Here is a 23,035-nt window from a genome sequence, read left to right as displayed (position 1 = left end):
TGCACTAGCCGTTGCTGTCAAGTGTAAACTGACCATTCTTAACTTGGAGGATTCTGAAAATTTTTCTGTACCAAATGCAGCATCAAACTGTCTGATAAACTGCAATGCTTTGTCTGTATGACCATACTGTCCATTGTAGGTCATAAACTTGACAGATTTTCCTCCCTCTTTAAATTCTTTGGTCGCTTTGGAAGACTTTCTCTTCCTAGACTTCTCGTGTTTCCTTCTTTTCCTGAATGGTTTATCTGATAAGGAAGAAGACGACACATAGGTCGAACTCGAGGTAGACGATGATGGACTAGGAGATCGGTGATGATGCCTCGATCTCTTTTTACTATGGGACCGTCTCCTATGAGATCTATGAGATCTCTCTCTCAGGCTGTACACGAGAGTGTGCCTCCGGCATTGGCACGTCATATACTGGATTAGGCATAGCTTCTGCTTGAAACAAATGCTGAGCCCTGGGATCCCTTTTGAGATTTTCCAGCTCTTGTATACGAGTGCGTACCATCTGTTCAAATTCTTGTTGAGTTTGCGGCATATTTCTCTGTCCTGGATGTACATCCCTATCTTGTGAATCCCACTGGATAGGTGATTGATCCATATTCTGAGATCTGCAGATTTCTCACACAGTGCGGGTAACTGATGCACACTACCTTTGCTTTTCCAACAGAAAAAGTACCTCAACAAGAGGTGTTTTGCATTCACAATCTATGCCAGTACTGGCTGTCAGTTCAAGGCATATACCCACACAGTTGCCAAAGCATCAACAATTATATTGCCCTTTTCTGGCTGCTGCAGATGGCTTCAAAAGGCATTTGTTTTTCCCTCTTTTTACTGCTCAAAGGCATGCATATTCTTTTTCTGCAAATCTCTGATTCCTCTGTTTTTCTACTGTTTTTCTGACAGTGAAAGTCTGACAAGCAGGTGAAAATCGCTAGCAGAAACAGTCTCTGCAACTGTTCTTTTTTTTTTTTTTTGAAAAGAACAGTAACCAGCTAGAGTAACTGGCTAGTTACTCTAACCAGACTGACTGGTTCTAGTCTGGTCAGTCTGCAACTGGACTAACTAGACTGGCCACAGTCTGGTTACAGTGACCAGACTGGTCTGGTTGGGTCAACTAACTGGACCTCTAACCAGTCCACTACCAAGGTTGAGTTAGATTAACCCCTGGTTAGCCATGTCAGCATCCATGTCACGTGTCAGAAGGCCAGGTCATCTCACACGTGCATGCCACGACAGCAATTGCGCTGTCTGCCACGTGTATTGCCACGTCAGCTGCTGAGCTGTCTGCCACGTGTCAGTGCCACGTCATCAACCCCACCGCTGCATCCGCCACATCAGCGCCTGCACGTGCGGACGCCACGTCACCTGTGTGCCACGTGTCTGCCTTGGTGGCACCCTGGTCACGTCAGCAACAGCCAAAGGTTTCAAACCTTGGCTATGCAGGGGTCGTCGCGCGCCGCGCCTACGTCGTGTTTACTTCTGCAGCACCTAGTGCCCGTGCAAGGGATCGACGACGGAACAATTTACGGAAGGAAATCGTCTGCGATCTACTACGCCTTATCAACGATTAGATTCGTCACGCGTAAGGTGTAAGCTGGTCTCTTCCACGCAGATCACCGAGGATCTCCCGTTCTCGGCAGCAAGTGCCAGATGCAGAATCATGGAGTCTCTCCCCTCGATAGTGCTCACAGAGCTATTCATTTGCAAATACGCCACATCGTCGTTTGTTCGCTTTGACTCTCCGTTAGAGGCGTCCTTACGCCGTCATAGGCATGAGGCCCCAGGCCTAGTAGCCAGCACCCCTTGTGCCCACGCCATCACCAGCGTTTCTTACCTCGTGTCAGCGTACGCTTCGCCTTCCTTCACACTTGCATATAGTCTAGCTTCAGCATAATTTACGCTCTCTCTGCCAACGAATAACTCCACAGCTGCATCTATGTCGCCCATCTTGTTGACGTTGTACCAGCGGCTGCAAATCTTTGCTTATCCCAGCTTTGAACAGACCACCATCTTATTCCTTCCTTTTGAGCAAATTCCCAAGCACCACAGGCATGTGCATCAGTAATTTTCCCTTTGGCTGCAGGCATCTTCTCAGACTGTCATAGCTTCAGAAAGCTACGAAGCTGCGCTCTGATACCAATAAAACCAAAGGGATGGTGAAAGACAGCTATCACCACTCTTAAACGACGGAATTTATGCTCTCAAAAGCTCTCCCTCACTCCCTCTCTCTGAAGATGCACTAGGGCCCAGGACAAATCGTCGGGCTGGACCCCCCCGAAGGTCTTTATTCATTCAAGAAAATCTGTTACAGAAGTTCAGCGTAGAGCTATCTCGTAAATCTCTATTTCAAAACGTGAAAAATCCACTTTTCTTTACAAGAGCTTCAAGCTCCATTCAAATTGGCAACATGCCACTTGTCTAAAATCTAAAATAAATCCTATTACATGCCACTAAGGGCCATTCTGGAGTCTTCAAAGATCTCGGTTACACGAACCGCCTCCTAGATGCTTGTTAGGCTCCCGTAGCGCTTAGGAAAAGTAATCCTTCCTAGTACCTGCAACAATTAATTAAAGCGCACCACCATGGTACCCATTAATTGTTAGCACTTTGCATGCAAATAACACACTGTGGACTAATCCTAGTCACGGTGGGCGTCCCCACTGAACACATGTGCACATCTAAACAAATATATATATACAAATAAATATATATATTTTCTCTGGTTGACCGGGGTCAACACTCTTGATTATAATTAAAGAGCTTTGACCAAGGGTCAAGGCGCCTTAATTATAGCCAAGTCTCTCCAATCGAAGTTGGCACATCTTGGTTAACAGGGGTTAACCCTCTTGGCGCATGCCAAGTCTTGTTGACCGAAGTCAACACTCTCTGACCGCAGTCAGGTTTACTTGACTGGAGTCAAGTATCTTTGACCGTAGTCAATCCTTTGACCATTAAAATAACTCTTTGATCGTAATTAACACATATAAAACTCTTTAATTATGTTCAAATAAATGGTCATCTGTACTTTGACTTAGGATATTTACATTGTGGTGACACAAGGCAGGGGATCCCATGGACCCGAGTAACTATAGGACTATCATGATTGGACATGTGATGTCCAAGATCTATGCAGCTGTATTGGATGCGTCGGTCAGCCTGTTCGCAAAGATGAGAGGGCTCAGAGCAGAGGGTCAGGCCGGTTTTAGGTGAGACCATGGGACTATGGATCACATACTCACACTCAGGAGTCATCACACGCCTACAAACACTGGGATTTGATCAGGAGATCATCTGGGTAGTCATGGCACTTTATGAGAGAGTCTCAGGCCGAGTTTGGACAGGCGTAGGTTGGATAGATGAGATCTTGAGTACCATAGGGGTCAAACCGGGTTGTCCCTTATCACCAACCCTATTTGGCCTCTACATCGATGAGCTTGAGACTTTCATGGGGGCGTTTGGAGGAACCGGTTGCTTACTTGTCGGGATCATCATCAGGATTCTTCTTTATGCAGATGACGTGGCACTCTTGTCGTCCACACCCGAGGGGCTCCAGCGACACCTGGATGCACTGTAGGCTTTTTGTTTATCCCATGATTTGGAGGTCAACCTTGGCAAGACCAAGGTCATGATCTTTAACACCTCTCGAGCAAACATGCAACGGAAGTAGTTCACTTTCGGTGGGTCACCAGTTGAGATTGTATCCTCATACACTTACTTGGGGGTCATCTTCTCTGGCTTGATCTTCATGATGAGACCAGCGATGCAGGCCAGATTGAGTAGGGGATACGCCTCACTGGCTCGGCTAGAGAGACAATGCTTCCACTCCCACTTCCAGGACCCTCGGACCAAGTTCTTGTTGGGGGCCTGACATGTCAGAGATAGAGTGGACATGGGTGGAGCGCCTGCAGATCCTCATGCTCTCACGGATGATCCGAGGAAAACCGTCTGTACCACATCACATCATTCAGGCCGAGTTTGGTGCTTCTCCACTCCAGCTAGATGCAGCCTTTCAGACCATCACATATCTACACTGGGATTGCACATCAGGGAGATAGAGGTTGCCATGGTTGGCTCTCGATTCCTCCATGAGGTTGGCAGTAGAGGGAGACGAGCGATGCTGGTATGCACGGACTCATAGATGGTTTGTGAGACTAGGGTTTCACATCGATAGGATACCTCCTTTTCAGTACAGTTTAGATGCCCCTCCGGTACTCCCACCCACCATCCCGATCAGGCCACACACCAACTAGGTCATTCAAGAGGATCTCCTGCAACTACACACCTTTAGGACCTGGTTGGAGCCGAGGGAGCTTCCAGTGAAGCTGAGTTTTTACAAAGAGTACTATCTTCGTATTTCGGAGGAGGGATTCATCACACCACCAGGGTACATTGAGCTTCATATGCCTCACTCACTACGGATATCCATCAGACAGTTTCGGGTATCATCACACCGCCTCCGATAGAGAGCGGCAGAGCAGAGCGGATTCCTAGGGAGCATCGCTTATGCATATTGTGCGACTGTCAGGAGGTTGAGTCGGAGGAGCATTTTATTTTCAGGTGCCCGGTGTACTACGAGATCCGAGGTCGCTACCATTGCCTCTTCAGAGATGGCTCCGGACTCCTTTCCAGATTCCTCGCCTACCCAGATCAGAGATGCCTCGTGGCCTTCATTCACGAGGGGGTCCGACACAGAGAGCACTTACTCAGGCGACGGGGCTTGGCCACATCATTAGACACCTCTCAGAGCAAGATCACAGAGTTCTTCCCATTGAGTGACATTGATCATCCAGTCTCTAGCCGCAGACGTGACAGAGACCTCGACCCGACGACCGCAGCACGACACACGAGACATCGAGGGGACACACAGATCACTCTGGGGGACCTCTCGTCATTGTTTAGACCCGGGATACGTCCCACGGGAGTCACGGTGGCTCTGGTCTTGCGTCGAGCCTCGTCTAGGAGACGGAGACGCAGGGTACCCCTTGACGGGCGCCAGCATCCCATCACCGGCTATGCACCAGCCAGGGCGACATGACATACGGAGGATTCCGCTCTGCTCTAGTCCTTTTCTTTTCATTGTTACATCCAGATGTATTTGATTATGTATGATTAGACTTAGGATTCAGCACGGGTGATGATGCTCGTTTCAGTAGCTCCACCCTTACTGTGATTTGTATCAGGTTTTCTTTCAGTCTCATAGACCCATCGGTCTTCTGAAGACTCTAATAAAATTTCTTTCTTTCTTTCTTTCTCTCTCTCTCTCTCTCTACATTTTTCCTTGTTTTCCTATCACACATCATGCACAAGGTTCAAAAAACACACATCAGGGTGAAGCTACAAGTCTCCGATGGGCACGGTACTTTGCATGGACCTTAATCTCACCCACTTTAAGACCCATGCAAACTATCATGCCCATCGGATATCATTTGCATGGTCCGGGATATACGACCCGTCATGTAAGAGGGTCAAAAAACATGCATCGGGGTGTCTCATTCGAATGTGTGAGTCTCCAATGGGCACCGTACTTTGCATAGGCCTTAGAAGTTAGATTTGAAATTAGCACTGTGTGATTTTTGTCTCATTCTTTATCTTCCACTGCAAGGAGCTTTGGCTGTAGCAAGCAACCTTCACCCCTGTGTAAGATGGTATCTGAAACTTACCGGAGACTCCGAAGTGTTTGGACGCTCGAAGGTGAGAACCTTGTGAAATGAGATCTCGGTTCAACTTGCAAAACTCGACTTCTACGTCTGAAGGACATGTACTGTTGTTGTGAGAAGGAGGGTGGTTGAGGTTCAAGCAAGTGCACAACTTCCTAAGCCCACCCCAAGCTTTGGAGAAACGGGTAAGCTAGATAGTAGCAACTACCCTCTCTAGAAAATGAAGATCCAGAGCCATCTGGCATTTTGGAAGATTTGGGAGATCACGACAGAAGTGGAGCTAAGGCCAGAGCCTTCTAGAAATGCGGCTGGGGCTATGACGACACTGGTAGATCCCCTTGCAGTGAGGGATTGGATATTATACGATGCACATGCCCTTGCCATTATCATTGGCACAACTGCAAGGTTGATCCTCCCGCATATTTAGCTAGCAGACACTCCTTTTCAAGCATGGATCAACAATGCTATGAGGATCCTCGACCTCGAGAGAGAGCTTTACAACGTGCACGTGGATGAGGGGGACTCAATTCAAGAGCACATCACCAAGGTGAAGGTGGTTAGGGATGAACCCTTCGTAGTTGGTCAATAGATGGGCTAGGCATGGATTGCGAGGCTCTTGCTTGGCGGAGCTACAAAAGGTTTATTACAACCATGGTTGCAAGACAACAGTTGACACCAATGACTTTTGAGATGCTGGGGCCTCTAACTTTTGTAGGAAGAAACTTTTGTAGGAAGAAACATGGGAGAAAAAGTATGATGGATCCAAAGACAAAGCCTTTCATGTTCAAGACAAGAGTAAAGGCACACGTAAGGGCAAGCCTAGCAACGGCAAGACCAACAACAAAAAGAGGAATGAGAAGACACAGCAAGTAATGGGGGGCTGGGGCTGCTTATAGGCCTGGCCCCAAGTCGGCTTGCTTGCAATGGAATCACAGCCTGGGTCGTCCCAGTTTGGGAATAAAGTCGGGCGGACCTGCAAGCCTCCATTGGGCTGCCACCATTGCAGGAAGGAGGTCCGGAACACTTGCAGAAGGTCCTCAGATTGGGCTGCCTACACAGCAGCAAAGAGGATAAGGTTCATAGGAGACTTATGCCTCACCATTGGCTGCAAACTTACGCCTCACCATTGGCTGCAGACAAAGGCAGCAAGGAGGTCAAGGCTCAAAGGAGCAAACACTACGTCATGTTAAGCTGTTCACTAGAGCAGCTGTCACCAATTGGTACCTCTCCCAAGAAATAAAGAAGAATCTTTGTTGGATTGACTCTTGGTCAAAGAATGTTGACTTTGGTTAACTAGAATAAGTTTTGTTGTTTTTACTTTTGCTTTGCATTGGTAAAAGAGAACTGTGGGGATGCCCACAGGGGACTAGGATTAGTCCAAGAACTAGTAATGCATGCATTTTGCTAGCCTTTAATGGGTTAAAGCGTTGGTGTTTGTTTAATTAATGTGAAGGACTTGGAGGAGTGCTAAAAGGCTCTTAAATGATGGAGCAAGTGCTGAAAAGTAGGTCCCACGAGGCAAAAAGCACTAGGAAGATGGCGCCCATTAATAAGGCCCCATGGGGTTTTAAAAAGGTCATAAAAGCTGCCCTAAGCTTTTGTAAAAAGTAGCTTTAGAAAGTAGGACTAGCTTTTGCTAGGCCAAGTCTATAAAAGAAAAGCCTTAGAACTCATAGATTCCTTCAAGAGTTGTACTCAGCTTCATGCTCTTCTCAGAGCCAGTTGTACAAATCTATTTTCTATTGCAATAAAGACGTTCTGGGGGGGGGGAGCCCTTCTTTCTGGCCCTTAGTGCTATGTATTGTCTTATTTTCTCTCTCCCAACCTCCTTCCCTTGCTGTGAATTCCTTCTTTTGCTCACCCTTTGGACTGTTGTGCGACTTATCCCAGAACCAGAATGTTGGAGATATCATAGCCAAAGAGTGTGAGATGTGATGTGTTGGTGTGTAGTACTAGGAGATCTAGTACTAGTCTTTGTGTGAGTCATGTGTGAGTGCCACGTGTCACTATGGGACTTATCCCATATGCACTTGGTGCAAGTGTGTGAGTGTGTAGCCTATAAGGCTTGTACCCACACTTCTCATTTAGTGATGGTGGTGAATGAATGAAAGCCTTCATGGATTCTACATTTGTGTACCACTTCTTCGACCCCTAGCCTATCTCTCTCTCTCTCTCAACTCACACCATGTTTCTAACATGGTATCAGAGTAGGTGAGCCTTGCCCTAATCCCGTCATGCCACATCATCTTTGCCCTAACCCTAACCCTAATTCTTTTCAAGCTCTTCCCTCTTGCAGCCGCCTCAGTTTTCCCTCATTCTACCTCCTCCTTTCAGTCTTCTCAACCCGTTTAGGTCTTCTGCCATAGCTTTGATTTAGTACTAGTCTTTGTGCGAGTCATGAATGAGTGCCACGCGTCACTATGGGACTTATACCCTATGCACTTGGTCCAAGTGTGTCAGTGTGTAGCCTATAAGGCTTGTACTTCACTTGTCTCGTTTATTGATGATGAATGAATGAAAGCCTTCATGGATTCTGCATTTGTGTAGCACTTGTTCATCTCCTAGCCTCTCTCTCTCTCTCTCACACACACTTTTTTTTGTGTGGAATCTTTGAATCATTATATTACAAAAAAGCTGTCCCAAAAAAGGGAAGCTGAAATACATCAAGAGAAAATCTCACTGTAGGAGGAATATACATCATGAGTAATAGAATCAGATTGCAAGCAAAGAGTATCTAAAGAAAGAGAAAGTGGAGAAAATGGGATCACCAAAGACTCTATGGAAGGATCTCTCTCTCTCTCTCTCACACACACACTTTTTTTTTTGTGAAACCAATAACTATATTATTAACATGAAATCAATGTACATGACATTAGACTCCAAAAGAGAGCCTAATGGAAGAACTCAAAAACACTCAGAAAACACTTCAAGGCTAGTAGCATCTAAGTCCCTCGCAGCATAACTGTCATATAAAGATTGCTTGAGGGACATTCTGAAGAAAGTATAGGCCTGAGGAAACTGTTGTCCCATCCTAGAGTGCAATCTCTGTGTCCAAATAGTCGATAGAACCCAAAAACGAGCCTAGTGAAAGAAAAGGAGGAATGGAGACATCTGAGATGAGAAGCATCCAAACATCCAGAAGAGTTTCCCAAATCTGATAGAGGGAAACCGAAGCCGCAGCAAATGAGAGACATGAGTGATCAATATCCGAGAGTGCGGGCAAGACCATAACAAATGGGGAACTGTCTCTCGGTGATGAGAGCAACGGGGGCAGGAAGGGGAAGCAATGCGACGTGCTGCCAATTTCGCCCCAATGGAAAAAGCTCCCACTATACATCTCCAAAAGAAAAGCCTCTGTTTCAATGGCAATTTAGCTTTCCAAAATTTCTTGAGTTGTGATTGCCACCAAGATAAAGGCCTATCCAAATTCCAAAGAGTGTTGGCATGCTTATCAATCCATGGTAGTGGAAGAAGAAATCTGTAAACCATCGAGGAGGCCAGATTATGCATTGAAAGTGGACAGGTAGCAGGAGATAAGGAAGTCAGATTCCAGTCCAGTAATCTGTCCTGTACAAACAGTGGAGGAACAGGAACAAATGGCTGCAACATAGTTGTAAGTATTCTCCAAATGGGCCTATGATGCAGACCCAAGGGGAATGTCCTGCAAGCTTGTGGAAATGAAAGCACATAACCGTGTTGATCCACAACATCTCCGACAAATCTTATGCCCAATTTCATAAGATTATATGCTTTAATAGGAGCCTGTAAAGCGAGAGGCGATTCAAACACCTTGCTCCAACGAAGGCTTTCCAAGCGAAGAGAATTACCATGATGGGAAGAAGCACTTGACCATTTAGCATAAGAGAGAATTTTCTTCCAATCATGAATAAAAGCAGTAGAAACAGGACAACCAGGAATTTTCCCCTGAAATGTGGTCATGAGTGCTTCCCAGTAATCTGTAATCCAATGCCCATATGCATGAGACGTCATGTTTCCACACATAGCTGCTAGCATAATAGCCCATGGCTGTTTTTCCTGTAAAAAATCAGCAATCATAGTGCTCTTTCTTGCCAACATATGAAACTGAAGATTGAGAATATTCAGTCCGCCATGAGTCACACACTTTTTTTTTTGTGGTAAATTCATGATTATATTATCAGCAAAATTTACATGAGGGTCTCAAAAAACAGAGAGCCTCAACAGGAAATCAAAAGCAAAGAGAAACTATTTCCAGGCATGACTGAGGAAGATCTCCTTGATGGCAAGCATCATAGATAGATTGCCGTAGGGAGAGTCTGAAATATTCATAAGATTGCAAGAACGGATTCCCAAAATATCTCATGTTGTGATCCTGCCATATGGTCCAAAAAGCCCAATATCTGACCTAGTACAAAAATAAAGAGTAATGGACCAGGGTTGTAGGAAGTCTGCCAAAAAGCCAAAAATGTTTCCCAAAAGGAGAGTTAGGGAAACGAAGGCGAAGCGATATGGAAATTTTGCATATGAAGGTCTTAGTGCTGGAGCACATCCAAAACAAATGAGGCACTGTTTCAGAAGGGGCCATGCATCGAAGACAAGAAGCAGATGCAATCCTTCGTTGAGCCAGAATGACCCCCACGGATAAGGTTCCTGTAAGACAACGCCATAGGAAAAGCTTTTGCTTGAGAGGCAATTTGCTCCTCCATAAATTGCGGAGATTCTTTCGCCACCAAGCAAGTGATTTTGCCATATGCCAAAGAGAATTAGCATGTAAGTGAATCCATGGTGACGGCTGGAGGAAAGAGTATGTCGTGCTAACCGTTAGGTCAGAAAGAGTAACAGGACGAGAATTTGAGCCCACCGGGTGTAACTGCTAGTCGTGTAATCGGTCCCTGTTAGATAAAGGAGGGATGGGAAGAAAAGGCTGCAGCAATTCAGCAAATTTTCCCCAAATAAACCTGTGATGCATGGCTAGTGGATAAGAAGCCATGGCTTGAGGGAAGGAAAGCATTTGACCAGTAGCATCAACAACGTCATTTATACACCTGATCCCCAATTTGCTGAGATTATATGCCCGAATCGGCTCTTGGAGGGCCAATGGAGGATCAAAAACAGCACTCCAGTAAATACTTTCTTGCGGAAGGGAATTGGCATGAGACAAAACGGAAGGGGCCCAATGAGCATGCGAAACGACCTGTTTCCAATCGCTAATAAGTGAGTCACACACACACACACACACACACACACTTTTTTTTTGGTAAAATCCATTGTATTTATATCCTCATAAATTTACAATATGGGAAGTCTCCCACACACTAGCAATGAACTCCGAAAGAGAGCCCAATAGAAGAACTCAAAAACAAGTAGAGAACACTTCAAGGCTAGTAGCATCCAAATCCCTTGCAGCAAGACTGTCATGTAAGGATTGCTTGAGGGACACACACACACACACACACACACACACACACACACACCATGTTTCTAACAATAGCAGCCTCATTTCGCCTCTCCTTCTTGCAGCCATTCGCATCAGTTTTGCCTCGCGACAGCTTGCCTTCATAGCTGCCTCTATTCGGGATCTCTTGGAGCTGTCCTTGAGTGCTCTTACCCCCTTGACGGCCTGTTAGTTTGCTGGTTGGCACACAGTTCAAGGCATGCCTGCACATGTGGACCTTTGAAGCTGTTTTGGAGCTTTTCAACGCCAATAGTCAGGGTTTCCAGGCTGCTGCACCAAAAACGGCCACCTATGCACATTGGTTCAGAGTTTTGAGGCTTTTTGGAGGCTTTTGCGACCTACTTGAGGCTGCTGTTTGCATCTCTGAGCTTGTTTGGTGCTGCTGCAGAACCGCCTATAGCAGAGGAATTTTCGAGGTGTCTTTGGCCTTTCAGCACATCAAAATCCATCGATTTTCTGCGTGAAGACTTGCTGCAGCACCTCGGTGCACTTTGAATAGATGCCTTTGCATTTTGGAGCTGTTTTGAGGCCTCTAGCACACGTACAACATACGTTTTACATTTTGGTGGCCTGTTACATTATTTCAAATTGTTCTAGGGAGCTGCCTTCCATGTGGACAGCCTGTTTTTGCACTTCAAAGTGCTCTGGTGAGCTGTTTTGAGGGGTCCAGACCTACTGCAACACAGTTTTACATTTCAGAGCATGTACTTGCTGGTCATTGATTTAGGTTCACTCAGCTCTACATTTCGAGGCGTATTCTTGCTGCTTTTACTTTAGCTAAGGTCCACCCCTATTTGTGTACCATGTGATGTGACATCTAATCCTATCTACTCCCACCTCCTTCCTCCTATTTGAGGGAGCTGCCATGTGCCCTCCCTAAACTGATGTATTGGATGGCTTTTCTATTGTCTCATAGACCTTTGGTCTCCCGTGGATGTTAATAGTCTCTCTCTCTCTCTCTTTCTCTCTCTCTCTCTCCTTACGGCAGCCCGTAACCCCCTCCGTACAGTCCGTCGTACAGCTCTGCAACCCCTCCTTAGAGCTCGCCATACAGCTTCGTACAGCCTGTTGTACTTTCTCCGTACAGTTCCTCGTAGCCTCTCCGTACATTCCCATAACCTCCTCGTACAGTCCGTCGTACCCTTTCTGTACATCCTGTACCAGTATGTCGTACCAGTCCCGTACTTTATTCGTATGTCTTTCGTACTCCCCGTACTTTCTCCATACATCTTCCGTACTCCCTGTATGTTCTCGGGGCAAGCTCCTAGGGTCTGTAACCTCGAGTTGGGCTAAACCACCAGCCAAACTCGAGGGTTAGGTTCAGCTAGGGAGTTCTAAAGAAATAGCCAATATGGAATGGTCTACCCTCTCCTTCAAATCCCCCATAACTCCATCGACCTCAACTATCAGGACTCCGTACTCTACAGTTGCAGCCATGACAACCTCTCTGTATGCACACAATTACCAGCAAGAAGGGTCCAAACAACCTATCATTGGACAACATGAACAAATTTATTATTTGCAGCAAGCAATCAGAGAGTTAAGGCTTGAGTTGGCAGAAGTAAAAGCCCAACTTCAAGTTCCAGAGGGACCTGGCAAGCAGGCAATAATTGTTGAGGTTGTGAACTCGTATAAGAATTCTCCTCCTACTCCTCAACTAGTCTCTACAGTCAAAGATATGGTTCATACTAAAGTACAATCAATCAAGAAAGAAGTGATTGAGGAGTTTGACACAAAGGCAAACAAGACGGATATCCAAGAAGAGATCAAAGAACACGAAGCCAGACGTGATAATGCATTGAAGATTAGAGTGGGGGGGCTCCGTGAGGATGGTTCAAAGATGATGACTAGAGTTTAGCACATGTCAAAGCAGCCATGCCTAATATTGAATGGAGGTTGATGATGATAAGGATGATGATGATGACGATGACGGGGCAACTAATATTCGGCACTCCAAAGGACATGCTATTCTTACACTTAAGTTGCGAGATTTACGGGTCAAGCTTTTTCGACAATCTTACAAGTTGAAAGGGACCAGGATATGGATAGTTGAGGAACTTACACAAGTTCAATTGAAGAATAAGGCAACGGAATTAGCTAATGTCAGGGCTGCTAGGAAGGGGCAGTTTATCGTGAAGGCATAGCACTAATCAAAGAGTTTAAATCAATCCAAAGAACTCTCAGTCTTAAATTGACGTACGCCTGATTACTCTTCAGACTATTATGTAGGTACTCTAAATAATTGGGGTTGCTTTTGCACTCCCTGGGAGCTGCCATGTGCCCTCCCAAAAGCAGATGTACTAGATGGTTTTTTGCTGTCCCATAGACCTGTTGGTCTCTCGTGGACATTAATAGACTTTCTTTCTTTCTTTCTTTCATCCAATCTCTCTCTATCTTTCTTCCCTTCTCTCCTTTTCTCTCTCTTCCTCTCTCCCTACCCCCTTTCCCTCCTATCTCTCTCTCTCCTCTTCCCTCTCGCCTCTCCTCTTCCCTCTTTCCTGCCATCTCTGGCCCCTCACCAATTGAGCCCGTTCCTCCTTCATTGCACGTGCCTAGCAATGTGGTGGCATGGTACCGCTTCTGTTCATTGGGCTGTAAATAGCCTCCCGTAATGCCCGCTTTAGTGTTCTCATCTAGAGTCATCTTGGGCTTGGACTCCTTTTGACCAGAAGACTGGTCGTCTTTCTTTTGGTAGCGGTTGTCCTTCTGATCCTTACCCGCTGGGTTGCTTGACTACTACGGGGCTTTGGAATCCTTTTGGACTTGCTTGGGGTTTCCCTCGTTCAGCATCCTTTCTTGATTCTGGGCGAGAGTAAGCGCCCGCTCGTAATCGGACGGGTCAAAGTTGCGGACGGGAAAATGAATGTTAGTGTCCAATCCCCTAATGAATTGCTTCAACTTATTGCTTTCAGACTCTCCCAATTGTTGCGCCAGTGTGATGACCTTGTCAACACAAGCAACCCATTTTGGAAGAGACGAGAAAACTCATCCTTCAGGTTAAGCATATACTGCGGCAGTAGAAAACGAGCTTTGAGATTGGTAACAAACGTTGCCCAAACGAAATTTGTCTTATGAGTTGTTGGGTCAGGATGCTTACTAGCCCAATGTTGCCACTAGGTAACCGCCTCACCAGTAAGATGAGGGGCTGCTAGGTGGAATTTGTCTTGCTCATCTTGAATTCGCGCTAACGAAAAGTGAGTAGGAGAGGTTGAAGGCTGGAGCAATTGAATGAGGAATGAGGGCAGCAAAGGACCCTTTTTATAGGGCTGGCTGGGCCAACTAGTAGGCTTTAAACAGCCGATTGAGTTGACTGATTTACAGACTGGTTGGCTTGCCTTCCAGCCTATAAATAGCCCCACATGGCTCATTTGCCAAGGGACTTTGTGGGCAGCCTTTGCAGGCTGCCTTTCTTAGCTTGCCCTGGGTCTTCTTGGTCAGTCTTTGGGGGCCCCTTTGGGGCTCCTATCCTAGGCTAAGACCTAGACCTATCTAACCGTAAGATGGAATACTAACCCACTGTTCTCCAGTGGGTACCAATGAACAAGGACGGACTTGACCTAAGGCTGAGAGACTAACCACGTAGCTTGTGCCTTACTATCCTTGGACAAGGGCTGGTCATAGCATACGAAAAAATCTCCTATCTGGGAACCATATTGCACTTGTCGATGTAGCCAGTGTCACATTGCACCCAAGTGCAGGGGTGCATGTGATAGCAGATTATTTTCACCATTAGTGGCAGCTTACGTTTTCTCTTTGGTCAAATGAGACATGATGGTTTGCTAGCTACTTGATAGGTTCTATATGGGAGACTGGGCCATGCATAGACTGGGTCATAGTAGCTAGTCCCTGCTATGCATGATGGAGTTTATGGTTTTCAATCTTATGAGTGATTATCGTGAGATTGAAAGTGCATTATGTTGTGTTTTTAGAGGATGAGTTTGGGAATGTTCCTGGATTCATCTAGGTACATCCATAGAGGGGGTCAACTGGCATCCTGGTATGTATGATGGTGTCGAACCACTCCTCGATAGTGTTGACTCTTGAGCAACCTCGCCGTGAAATTCCACAGATTGGGGTCCGCATCCTTGACTCACTTTTACAGGACGAGGAGGTGCAGTAGGCCATAGCAGATTTGGCAGTAGGCAGACATGCCTTCGGAGGAGAGGTGGGTAGCTTGGGTATTGCAGATATCATCCAGAAGAGCACTGAGGAGCTTCAAGCCCAGGCTCTCAGGTAGTGTCAAGCATTGCAGGCATGAGAGAGGACATCGAGATGAGAATTGGCTTCTATAAAGCAACTCAGGAGGCAGGACCCAGCCTTAAAGTACCTTGCAGACCGATGAGTGTGCGCGGCTCGACCTACAAGCTACAGAGGTTTGTAGAGCAGAGTTTTCTTATCATTCCTCTAGGGTAGGTTGGGTATGACCCCGAGAAGTAGAGCAAAGCTATATTGGGCAAGATGGTGCTCTGAGGCCTTCTACCTAGTTCTGAGCCTTGGAAGCTCTTGCTTCAGCGAGGACTTCTCAAGAACACCCCCCATATAGGAGGTTAGTGGCAGCCATCCTGGTGGATTTTCTGAGAGACCCCCTCAGCTCCCCCTTGATGCAGAGCCTTCTCAGGGTTTGGCAACGCTTATCTGGAGCCCTCATTCAGGCCAACCCTTTTTGTCCCGAGGAGTGCGAGCTACAGCCTCTTATCTGGTTCGAGACTAAAATGAAATCGTTTATACTTCACAAGCAGTTGTAGCTTGAATGAAGAGATTTGGACTACTTTTTAATTAGCCTTCTCCTTTAGTGCTAGCCTTCATCATGGCTGAGTTTGCCCTTCTCCTCTGGAGTGCCGACATAAACTCAGTACGAAGACTTTGTATAAATGGATGCTCAAGTATGTGTGGGTGTGTGGATTTGTATGTGTGAGAGCATATTTTTATACTATGGTCTACACCCACTGTTGGGCGTTGATGACGTCAGTGGGGATGTCATAGTAGCTAGTCCCTGCTATGCGTAATGGAGTTTATGGTTTTCAATTTTATGAGTGACTCTTGTGAGATTGAAACTGCACTATGTTGTGTTTTTAGAGGATGAGTTTGGGAATGTTCCTGCATTCATCTAGGTACATGCTTCTGCCGTATTAGCGGACATGCAAATTTCACCTTGTGAAGTTTTCATCCAAGTTGCGGTCTGTTGGTATTGCGATAATTCTTTCTATCTTAAATGGTGCGTTGCCCTATCAGCTAGATTTAGATTTAGATGCTCGTTTGGGAGAGACTAAAATGAAATTGTTTAGACTTCACAAGCAGTTGTAGCTTGAATGAAGAGATTTGGACTACTTTTTGATTAGCCTTCTCCTTTAGTGCTAGCCTTCGTCATGGCTGAGTTTGCCCTTCACCTCCGGAGTGCCGATAGAAACTCGGTACGGAGACTTTGTATAAATGGATGCTCAAGTATGTGTGGGTGTGTGGATTTGTATGTGAGAGAGCATACTTTTATACTATGGTCTACATCCACTATTTGGCGCTCATGACGTCAGTGGGGATGTCATAGTAGCTAGTCCCTGCTATGCGTGATGGAGTTTATGGTTTTCAATCTTATGAGTGACTCTGTGAGATTGAAACTGCACTATGTTGTGTTTTTAGAGGATGAGTTTGGGAATGTTCCTGGATTCATCTAGGTATATGCTTCTGCCGTATTAGTGGACATGCAAATTTCACCTTGTGAAGTTTTCGTCCAAGTTGCGGCGTGCTGGTATTGCGATAATTCTTTCTATCTTAAATGGTGCGTTGCCCTATCAGCTAGATTTAGATTTAGATGCTCGTTTGGGAGAGACTAAAATGAAATCGTTTAGACTTCACAAGCAGTTGTAGCTTGAATGAAGAGATTTGGACTACTTTTTGATTAGCCTTCTCCTTTAGTGCTAGCCTTCGTCATGGCTGAGTTTGCCCTTCACCTCCGGAGTGCCGACAGAAACTCAGTACGAAGACTTTCTATAAATGGATGCTCAAGTATGTGTGGGTGTGTGGATTTGTATGTGTGAGAGCATACTTGTATACTATGTTCTACACCCACTGTTGGGCGCTCATGACGTCAGTGGGGATGTCATAGTAGCTAGTCCCTGCTATGCGTGATGGAGTTTATGGTTTTCAATCTTAGGAGTGACTCTCGTGAGATTGAAACTGCACTATGTTGTGTTTTTAGAGGATGAGTTTGGGAATGTTCCTGGATTCATCTAGGTATATATAGCCTCTTATCTGGCACCGAGAGGTCAAGAGGGGTTGATGCTCGGTCACGGGACACACATCGGATGGGCTCAGTGGCATGGCGGTCCAGCTAGGACCTTCGGAATTTGGTGCCGCCTTCCCACAGAGATAGAGGCACGAGTGCATGCACTTTCATACTTGAGGGGAGCAAGCATTAGGATGGAAGAGATTGAGGTGGCAATCCTAGTGTCACTATGGAAGGGCATGCGTAGTAGACTCGCCTCGTTAGTATGGACAGTTCTCCAAGACCAAAGTACCCCTCAGAAATACTGTTTCCAATTAGTTTGCCGTTTACTTACATATGCTCGAAGCATATCCTCAATGATCTGATTGACTCTTTTAGTTTGACCATCACTCTGTGGATGATCCGTGGTGCTCATATTTAATGAAGTTTCTAACCTCTCAAACACAGCCCTCCAAAAATGGATGTTAAGTTTCCTATCCCGGTCGCTAACAATACCGGCTGGTAGCCCATACAATCTATAAATATGCTCCACAAATAGCCTAGCTAATTTTGGACTTTTAACATCTTCATTGAGAGGAATAAAATGAGCCATCTTGGTCAACCGGTCCACAATTACCCACATTGAGTTGTACCCCCTCTGTGTCCTAGGTAATCCCACAATAAAATCCATGGAGATGCTTTCCCATCTGCTAGATGGAGTCTCCAATGGGTATAGACCTCCTACCTTAAGGCGTTTAGCCTTACTGACCTGGCATTTTTGGCACTACAGTATATAATCTTGGACGTCCTTACCTATTCCAGGCCAAAAGAATTGTCTTTTTAGAAGCGCATGTCTTCTGAATTCCCAGGTGTCCAACACTCGGACTATCATGACATTCAAAAAGAATTTGGCGCCTAATGTCATTATTATCCAAGATACATACTCTACCCTTGTAGGGCAGGTAGCCATCCTCAATAGTATATTTTTTCCCACTTGAGTCCTTTATTACCAACCTGTGGTGTGTCACGATTTCCATGCAACTCTTAGTGAAAGCCTCTCGATTAGTTGGATCCCTATTTCTAATTGCTTTTCATATTTAAGAGAAGTGAGGATCAAACTCACATTTCCCCTTTAAGGACTCTAGGAAATTATTCTGAAATTGAGTAAAACTCAATTCCTTAACAATTGGCATGCGGCTAAGAGAGTGTGCTACTACCACATTGAGCTTCCCCTTTCAATATGTCAATTGTATTTCAAACACTTGCATTAATTCAGCCCATCTAGCTTTTCTACCTTTAAGCTCGGGCTGATTGCAAATCCACTTAATGCTCTCTTTATCAAAGATGATATAGAATTTGGCACCATATAAATAGTGCATGCACTTCTTTAAAGCATAAACTAGAGCATACAGTTCCTTCTCATATGCCGAGTAATTCCGTTGGGCACGATCTAACTTTCGGCTTTCAAAAGCCACTGGTCGACCTTTTTGTAAAAGTACCGCCCCAAGAGCAAACTCACTGGCATCTGTCTCAACCACAAATGGTTCATTGGGATCCACGACCTTAAAGATAGAAGCTGTTGCTATTGGTTTCAAAACTTCTCTTTTGAGGTTCATTCCATATGAAGGTGCTTCCCTTCCCCTTAAGCTGATTGCAAATCCACTTAATGCTCTCTTGATCAAAGATGATATCGAATTTGGCACCATATAAATAGTGCCTGCACTTCTTTAAAGCATAAACTATAGCATACAATTCCTTCTCATATGCCGAGTAATTCTGTTGGGCACGATCTAACTTTTGGTTTTCAAAAGCCATCGGTCGACCTTTTTGTAAAAGTACCATCCCAACAGCAAACTCACTGGCATCTGTCTCAACCACAAATGGTTCATTGGGATCCACTACTTAAAGATAGGAGCTGTTGCTATAGCTACTTTTAATTTTTCAAAACTTCTCTTTTGAGGTTCATCCCATATGAAGGTGCTTCCCTTCCCCTTAAGCTGGTCTGTCATCGGAACAACAATCTTAGCGTAATCTGAAAAGCATTATCTATTCAAGAATCTCTACCGCTGAACTGGAAAGAAAATCATCCCAAGCATTTTTATCAAGAGAGTGGATGCCACCTTCTCTTTCCCTTTTTTTAAATCCGAATGGAAGTCCACCATGTTGAAGTCACCTCCAATAATTCCATGAAAGCAATTCCTTCCACAAAACGACACTTTCCCTTCTATTATTGGGGGCATAAAGGCGAAGGCCGACCTTACGTCCACCAATATGTAGTAAAATCCATTGTACTCTAGAGGGTGTGATGATACCATGTCCAACCACAAGGGGGAGAAATGAATCTGAAACTGAAATGCATGTTCCTCCCCTAGTGCCTAAGGAAGGAGATCAAAAAGTGTGACTAGAAAGCAATTTACCTGATTTTACATAGTCTTTGCCATTCACCTTGTTTTCCTTTAAAAAAGAAAAAAAAGAGACCCCAATGACACTTGTATGAAGCTGATCATAAATCAGCGTCTTTCAGTGATGATGAGGGACACCGCCAAGGCCTTGAATATACCACCTAACAATCCTCATCTATATGAGGAAGTAGAGTGGAAAAGCTTACCCGACATGGAGGCGGAAACACTTCCCTGTTGTGAAGTAAATCTCCTGGAGTAGTGGAGGGAAAGTCCACAATGGAAAGGACCCCCACACTTGTGGAAGTAGACACTCTATCAATAGGATCTGGAAGAATATTGCCAACAAAAGTTGAGGGCACAAACTTTGCCAAGCCTCCACAATCAGTCTGTAAGACCCCTACCTGCAAGAATGCTGTAGAGCCATGGGAAACCCTAGGCCCTCCATCAAGAAGAGGTATCTGTAGTACTGAAGGGGAAGGAGGCTTTTGGAAAGGAGAAGTAGGGCCAGGATTGGGAGTGGGGGCGGGGGTGGGGGAGGGGGGGGGCAAAGGCCTCGTGATATACGAGAGGGGCTGAAGGAACACCGTCTCTGGCCACAACGGTGTGGGAGAGGGTCAAGAACAAGAGAAGAGGCTTCTTGAGTATATATTTGCATTCCAACATCATTGATTTTGCGTCCTTATGTTTGTTGCTAGGTGGCAGCCAATCTATGTGTAATACCAATTAGCCTGATTAGCTAAGGGTTCAGTGGGCTCTTTGAGTGCTAGAGGGTGGCAGTTTGTCTTTTGTTGCGTCATTTTGAAATCTTAGAGCGAATTCAGATCTCTTTGCCCAATGACAATGCACTCACCCTTTGACTGCAATTTGATATCTGTAAGGCCTGGGTATATTGTAGCATTAGAGTGGAAACTTATTATAGGAACCAAATTACTAGTGTATACCATTTGAGCTATGGAGCATGAATTGTCTACTTATCTATACGTGTGATGTGCTCAAACATACAATCAAATAGTAGACAAAATTTGGTCAGTCCTCACACTAACTTTGGATCTTCTGGGTGTTTTGTGTGTCAGAAGCCATAAAGCATTGGTGTATGAAAGCTATATGTGTGTTTATACCTTTGTGCTTTCCGAATCAACATAAATGTATTCTGTATTCTTACATTGTCACAACACCATAGTTCAGAAATCCAGCCCGATTTTTCTTTGGTACATAGATGTGACAATTTCCTGGCCGTGCAGGTTGGTATAGGTTTGAGAGATGGGTATTGTACTGGAACAGAGCCTGATGTATGTGGCCTGTCTCCTGCTTATAAGCCAGCATTTGCACAAGTGGAGACTGCTACACCAGCATTGGTCAATGCTTCAGAGGACCTATCTATTGTGACAGTCCCGCCACAGAGATTGCATGTTGATAATGAGGATGGAGATGATGAAAATGAGTGTGATGCACATGTGCCTTGTGGAGCAATCGTTGTGCGGGAGCAATTAAGTGATGCCACAGATCTGGCCTTGGATCTGCCACCATTTATCACAGGTAAAAACCAAATGGTACCACTGGTCGAGACTGCAGTCCATCTCCTTATGGTAATGGGTTTTGGTCTCATGTGAATGAGTAGATTGCAAGAGTGGCAACAATGCTTATACTTTAGGATTAAAAATAATCAAGTGAAGGTTTTCTCACCCAAGCCTGTGAAATTTTGAATGTATGTAGATCTTTGAGGCAATTGACTGTGGGGAAAAATTGCGCCGTTTTTATTGACATGCAGTCTGTCCACTTTTCCACATTTCATTGTAACATGGAATAATGCTTTCAATAAAAAAAACCAAATTGTTAAACGATTGAGGGTTTGAAGCTCTGAACTTCTATGATCTTCTTTCACAAGCACATGCACATATTGGTTTGGATCATCCTCTGAAGACTGTTGGTATTTTTGAAGATTCTTTTGACTATCCACCTGGATAGAAGCTTGAATTCGACTCTTCAACATCTTATTTTGGCTGGGGATCAACCTCAAATTCTCTGGAAGGCAGTTAGCTTGTTTTTTTTTTTGCATGTAATGTAGTATGATTTTGCAGAAGTGCTTCCAGTATGTAGCATTTTTTTGTAATATCTTTTCTCTTTTGGATTTAAAGAGGAGTTCCCTTTGAATTCAGCATGTGGGAATGGAGAGAGCTGATGCACAAAGGCAAAATCTGAAGTGGATGAGGATGTTATTTTGGATGCACACTTTGAGCCGGCTAGAGTTGTGGGCCATGTAGAGCAATGCTTTTGTGCTACTGGCTGGTACGCTGACCCTTGTCTGGAGGACACTTCCTTGAGTATTTGTTGGATTTGGCTTTATGGAGGTGTTCCCATGAAATTTTAACTTTTTTCAGTGTGACTTCAGTGGATGGGAGTGAATTGATGTAGTCAACCTTCCAAGAGCATTACTTTCTTTGGCTTGTTATTTTTTGTCAATGAAAAGATTTCTATTAAGTATGAAAATAAAACCCCAAGAGCAAAGCTCATGGCAGAAATACATCATGTAAGGCATGATAAACCAAACGTCTAAATGGGCAAAAAACATCCTCATCAAAGAGAGCTAGAAAAGCAATAAGGTTGAGGCTGAAAGTGCCACCTCAATCCCGTGGTGGACTTTGAGAAGAATGGGGAGCCACTCCACTCCATGAGGAAAACTGTTCTCTTGGCAGGACCTGATCTCCAAATATGCCATGCTGAAATGCTCCCCAGAATCTCCCTAAAAGTATCCATTGTGGCATATGTAGGTTTGTAAGGAAAGCTGAGAACATCATCTAGAGAGCATGACTCAACTAAATGTCGTCGAGCCACTCTCAAAAAGACTTGAGGCCCCAAAAGAGAGAGCCAAGCCACCATACCCCAAGCCATGAAGAAGGGAGAAGGATAGAAGTGCTCAAAAGACTAGCAATCTCCTTCCAGATGATCCTTGTGTGTTTGCAATCGCATAAACAATGCTGAATAGACTTCTCAGTAGAGAGGCATCGAGAGCAAGTATAGGCTGCCCCGACCATGGACCTCCACTGCTGGTTCGTTGCAATTCTCCATGAATAGAAAGCCAAAAGAAAAGAGCGAATGGACCCAGGTTAAAAAGAAAAAGAAACCAAGCAAACAGGCCCGCATAGACACAAAGAGGGACAGGGTTGACCGAGAGACACCTGAGGAGGAACGGCAGGAGCCACCTCTCACAGCGGAAGGGGCCACCATCCAGATAGATGATCCTACCGTTTTGGAGGTTCAGCCTCCACATTCACCCTTGCATCAGCAGCGAGCCCCAGGAGCTCCAGATGCAGCGATGGCGGAAGCTACGGACACTAGC

At 45.2% G+C, this 23,035-nt stretch overlaps 1 protein-coding gene across 1 annotated transcript in view; it reads left to right on the top strand.

The window, feature by feature from the left end:
• LOC147889161 (protein unc-13 homolog) overlaps window positions 1-23,035 on the top strand; it is a 224,734-nt gene that overhangs the window by 15,013 nt on the left and 186,686 nt on the right. Inside the window, exon 4 of the mRNA XM_087391455.1 lies at window positions 20,940-21,234. Within this exon, the coding sequence (XP_087247581.1) occupies window positions 20,940-21,234 (295 nt within the window). The remainder of the gene's footprint in view (window positions 1-20,939; window positions 21,235-23,035) is intronic.

This window comes from Dipteris shenzhenensis, chromosome 20 (assembly GCF_047967505.1).
Source record: "Dipteris shenzhenensis isolate YYH24624 ecotype China chromosome 20, Dip_SZ_1.0, whole genome shotgun sequence".
Classification (NCBI taxonomy): domain Eukaryota; kingdom Viridiplantae; phylum Streptophyta; class Polypodiopsida; order Gleicheniales; family Dipteridaceae; genus Dipteris; species Dipteris shenzhenensis.
Note: the sequence above shows the minus strand (reverse complement) of the source record. Positions and strands in the feature narration are given on the sequence as shown.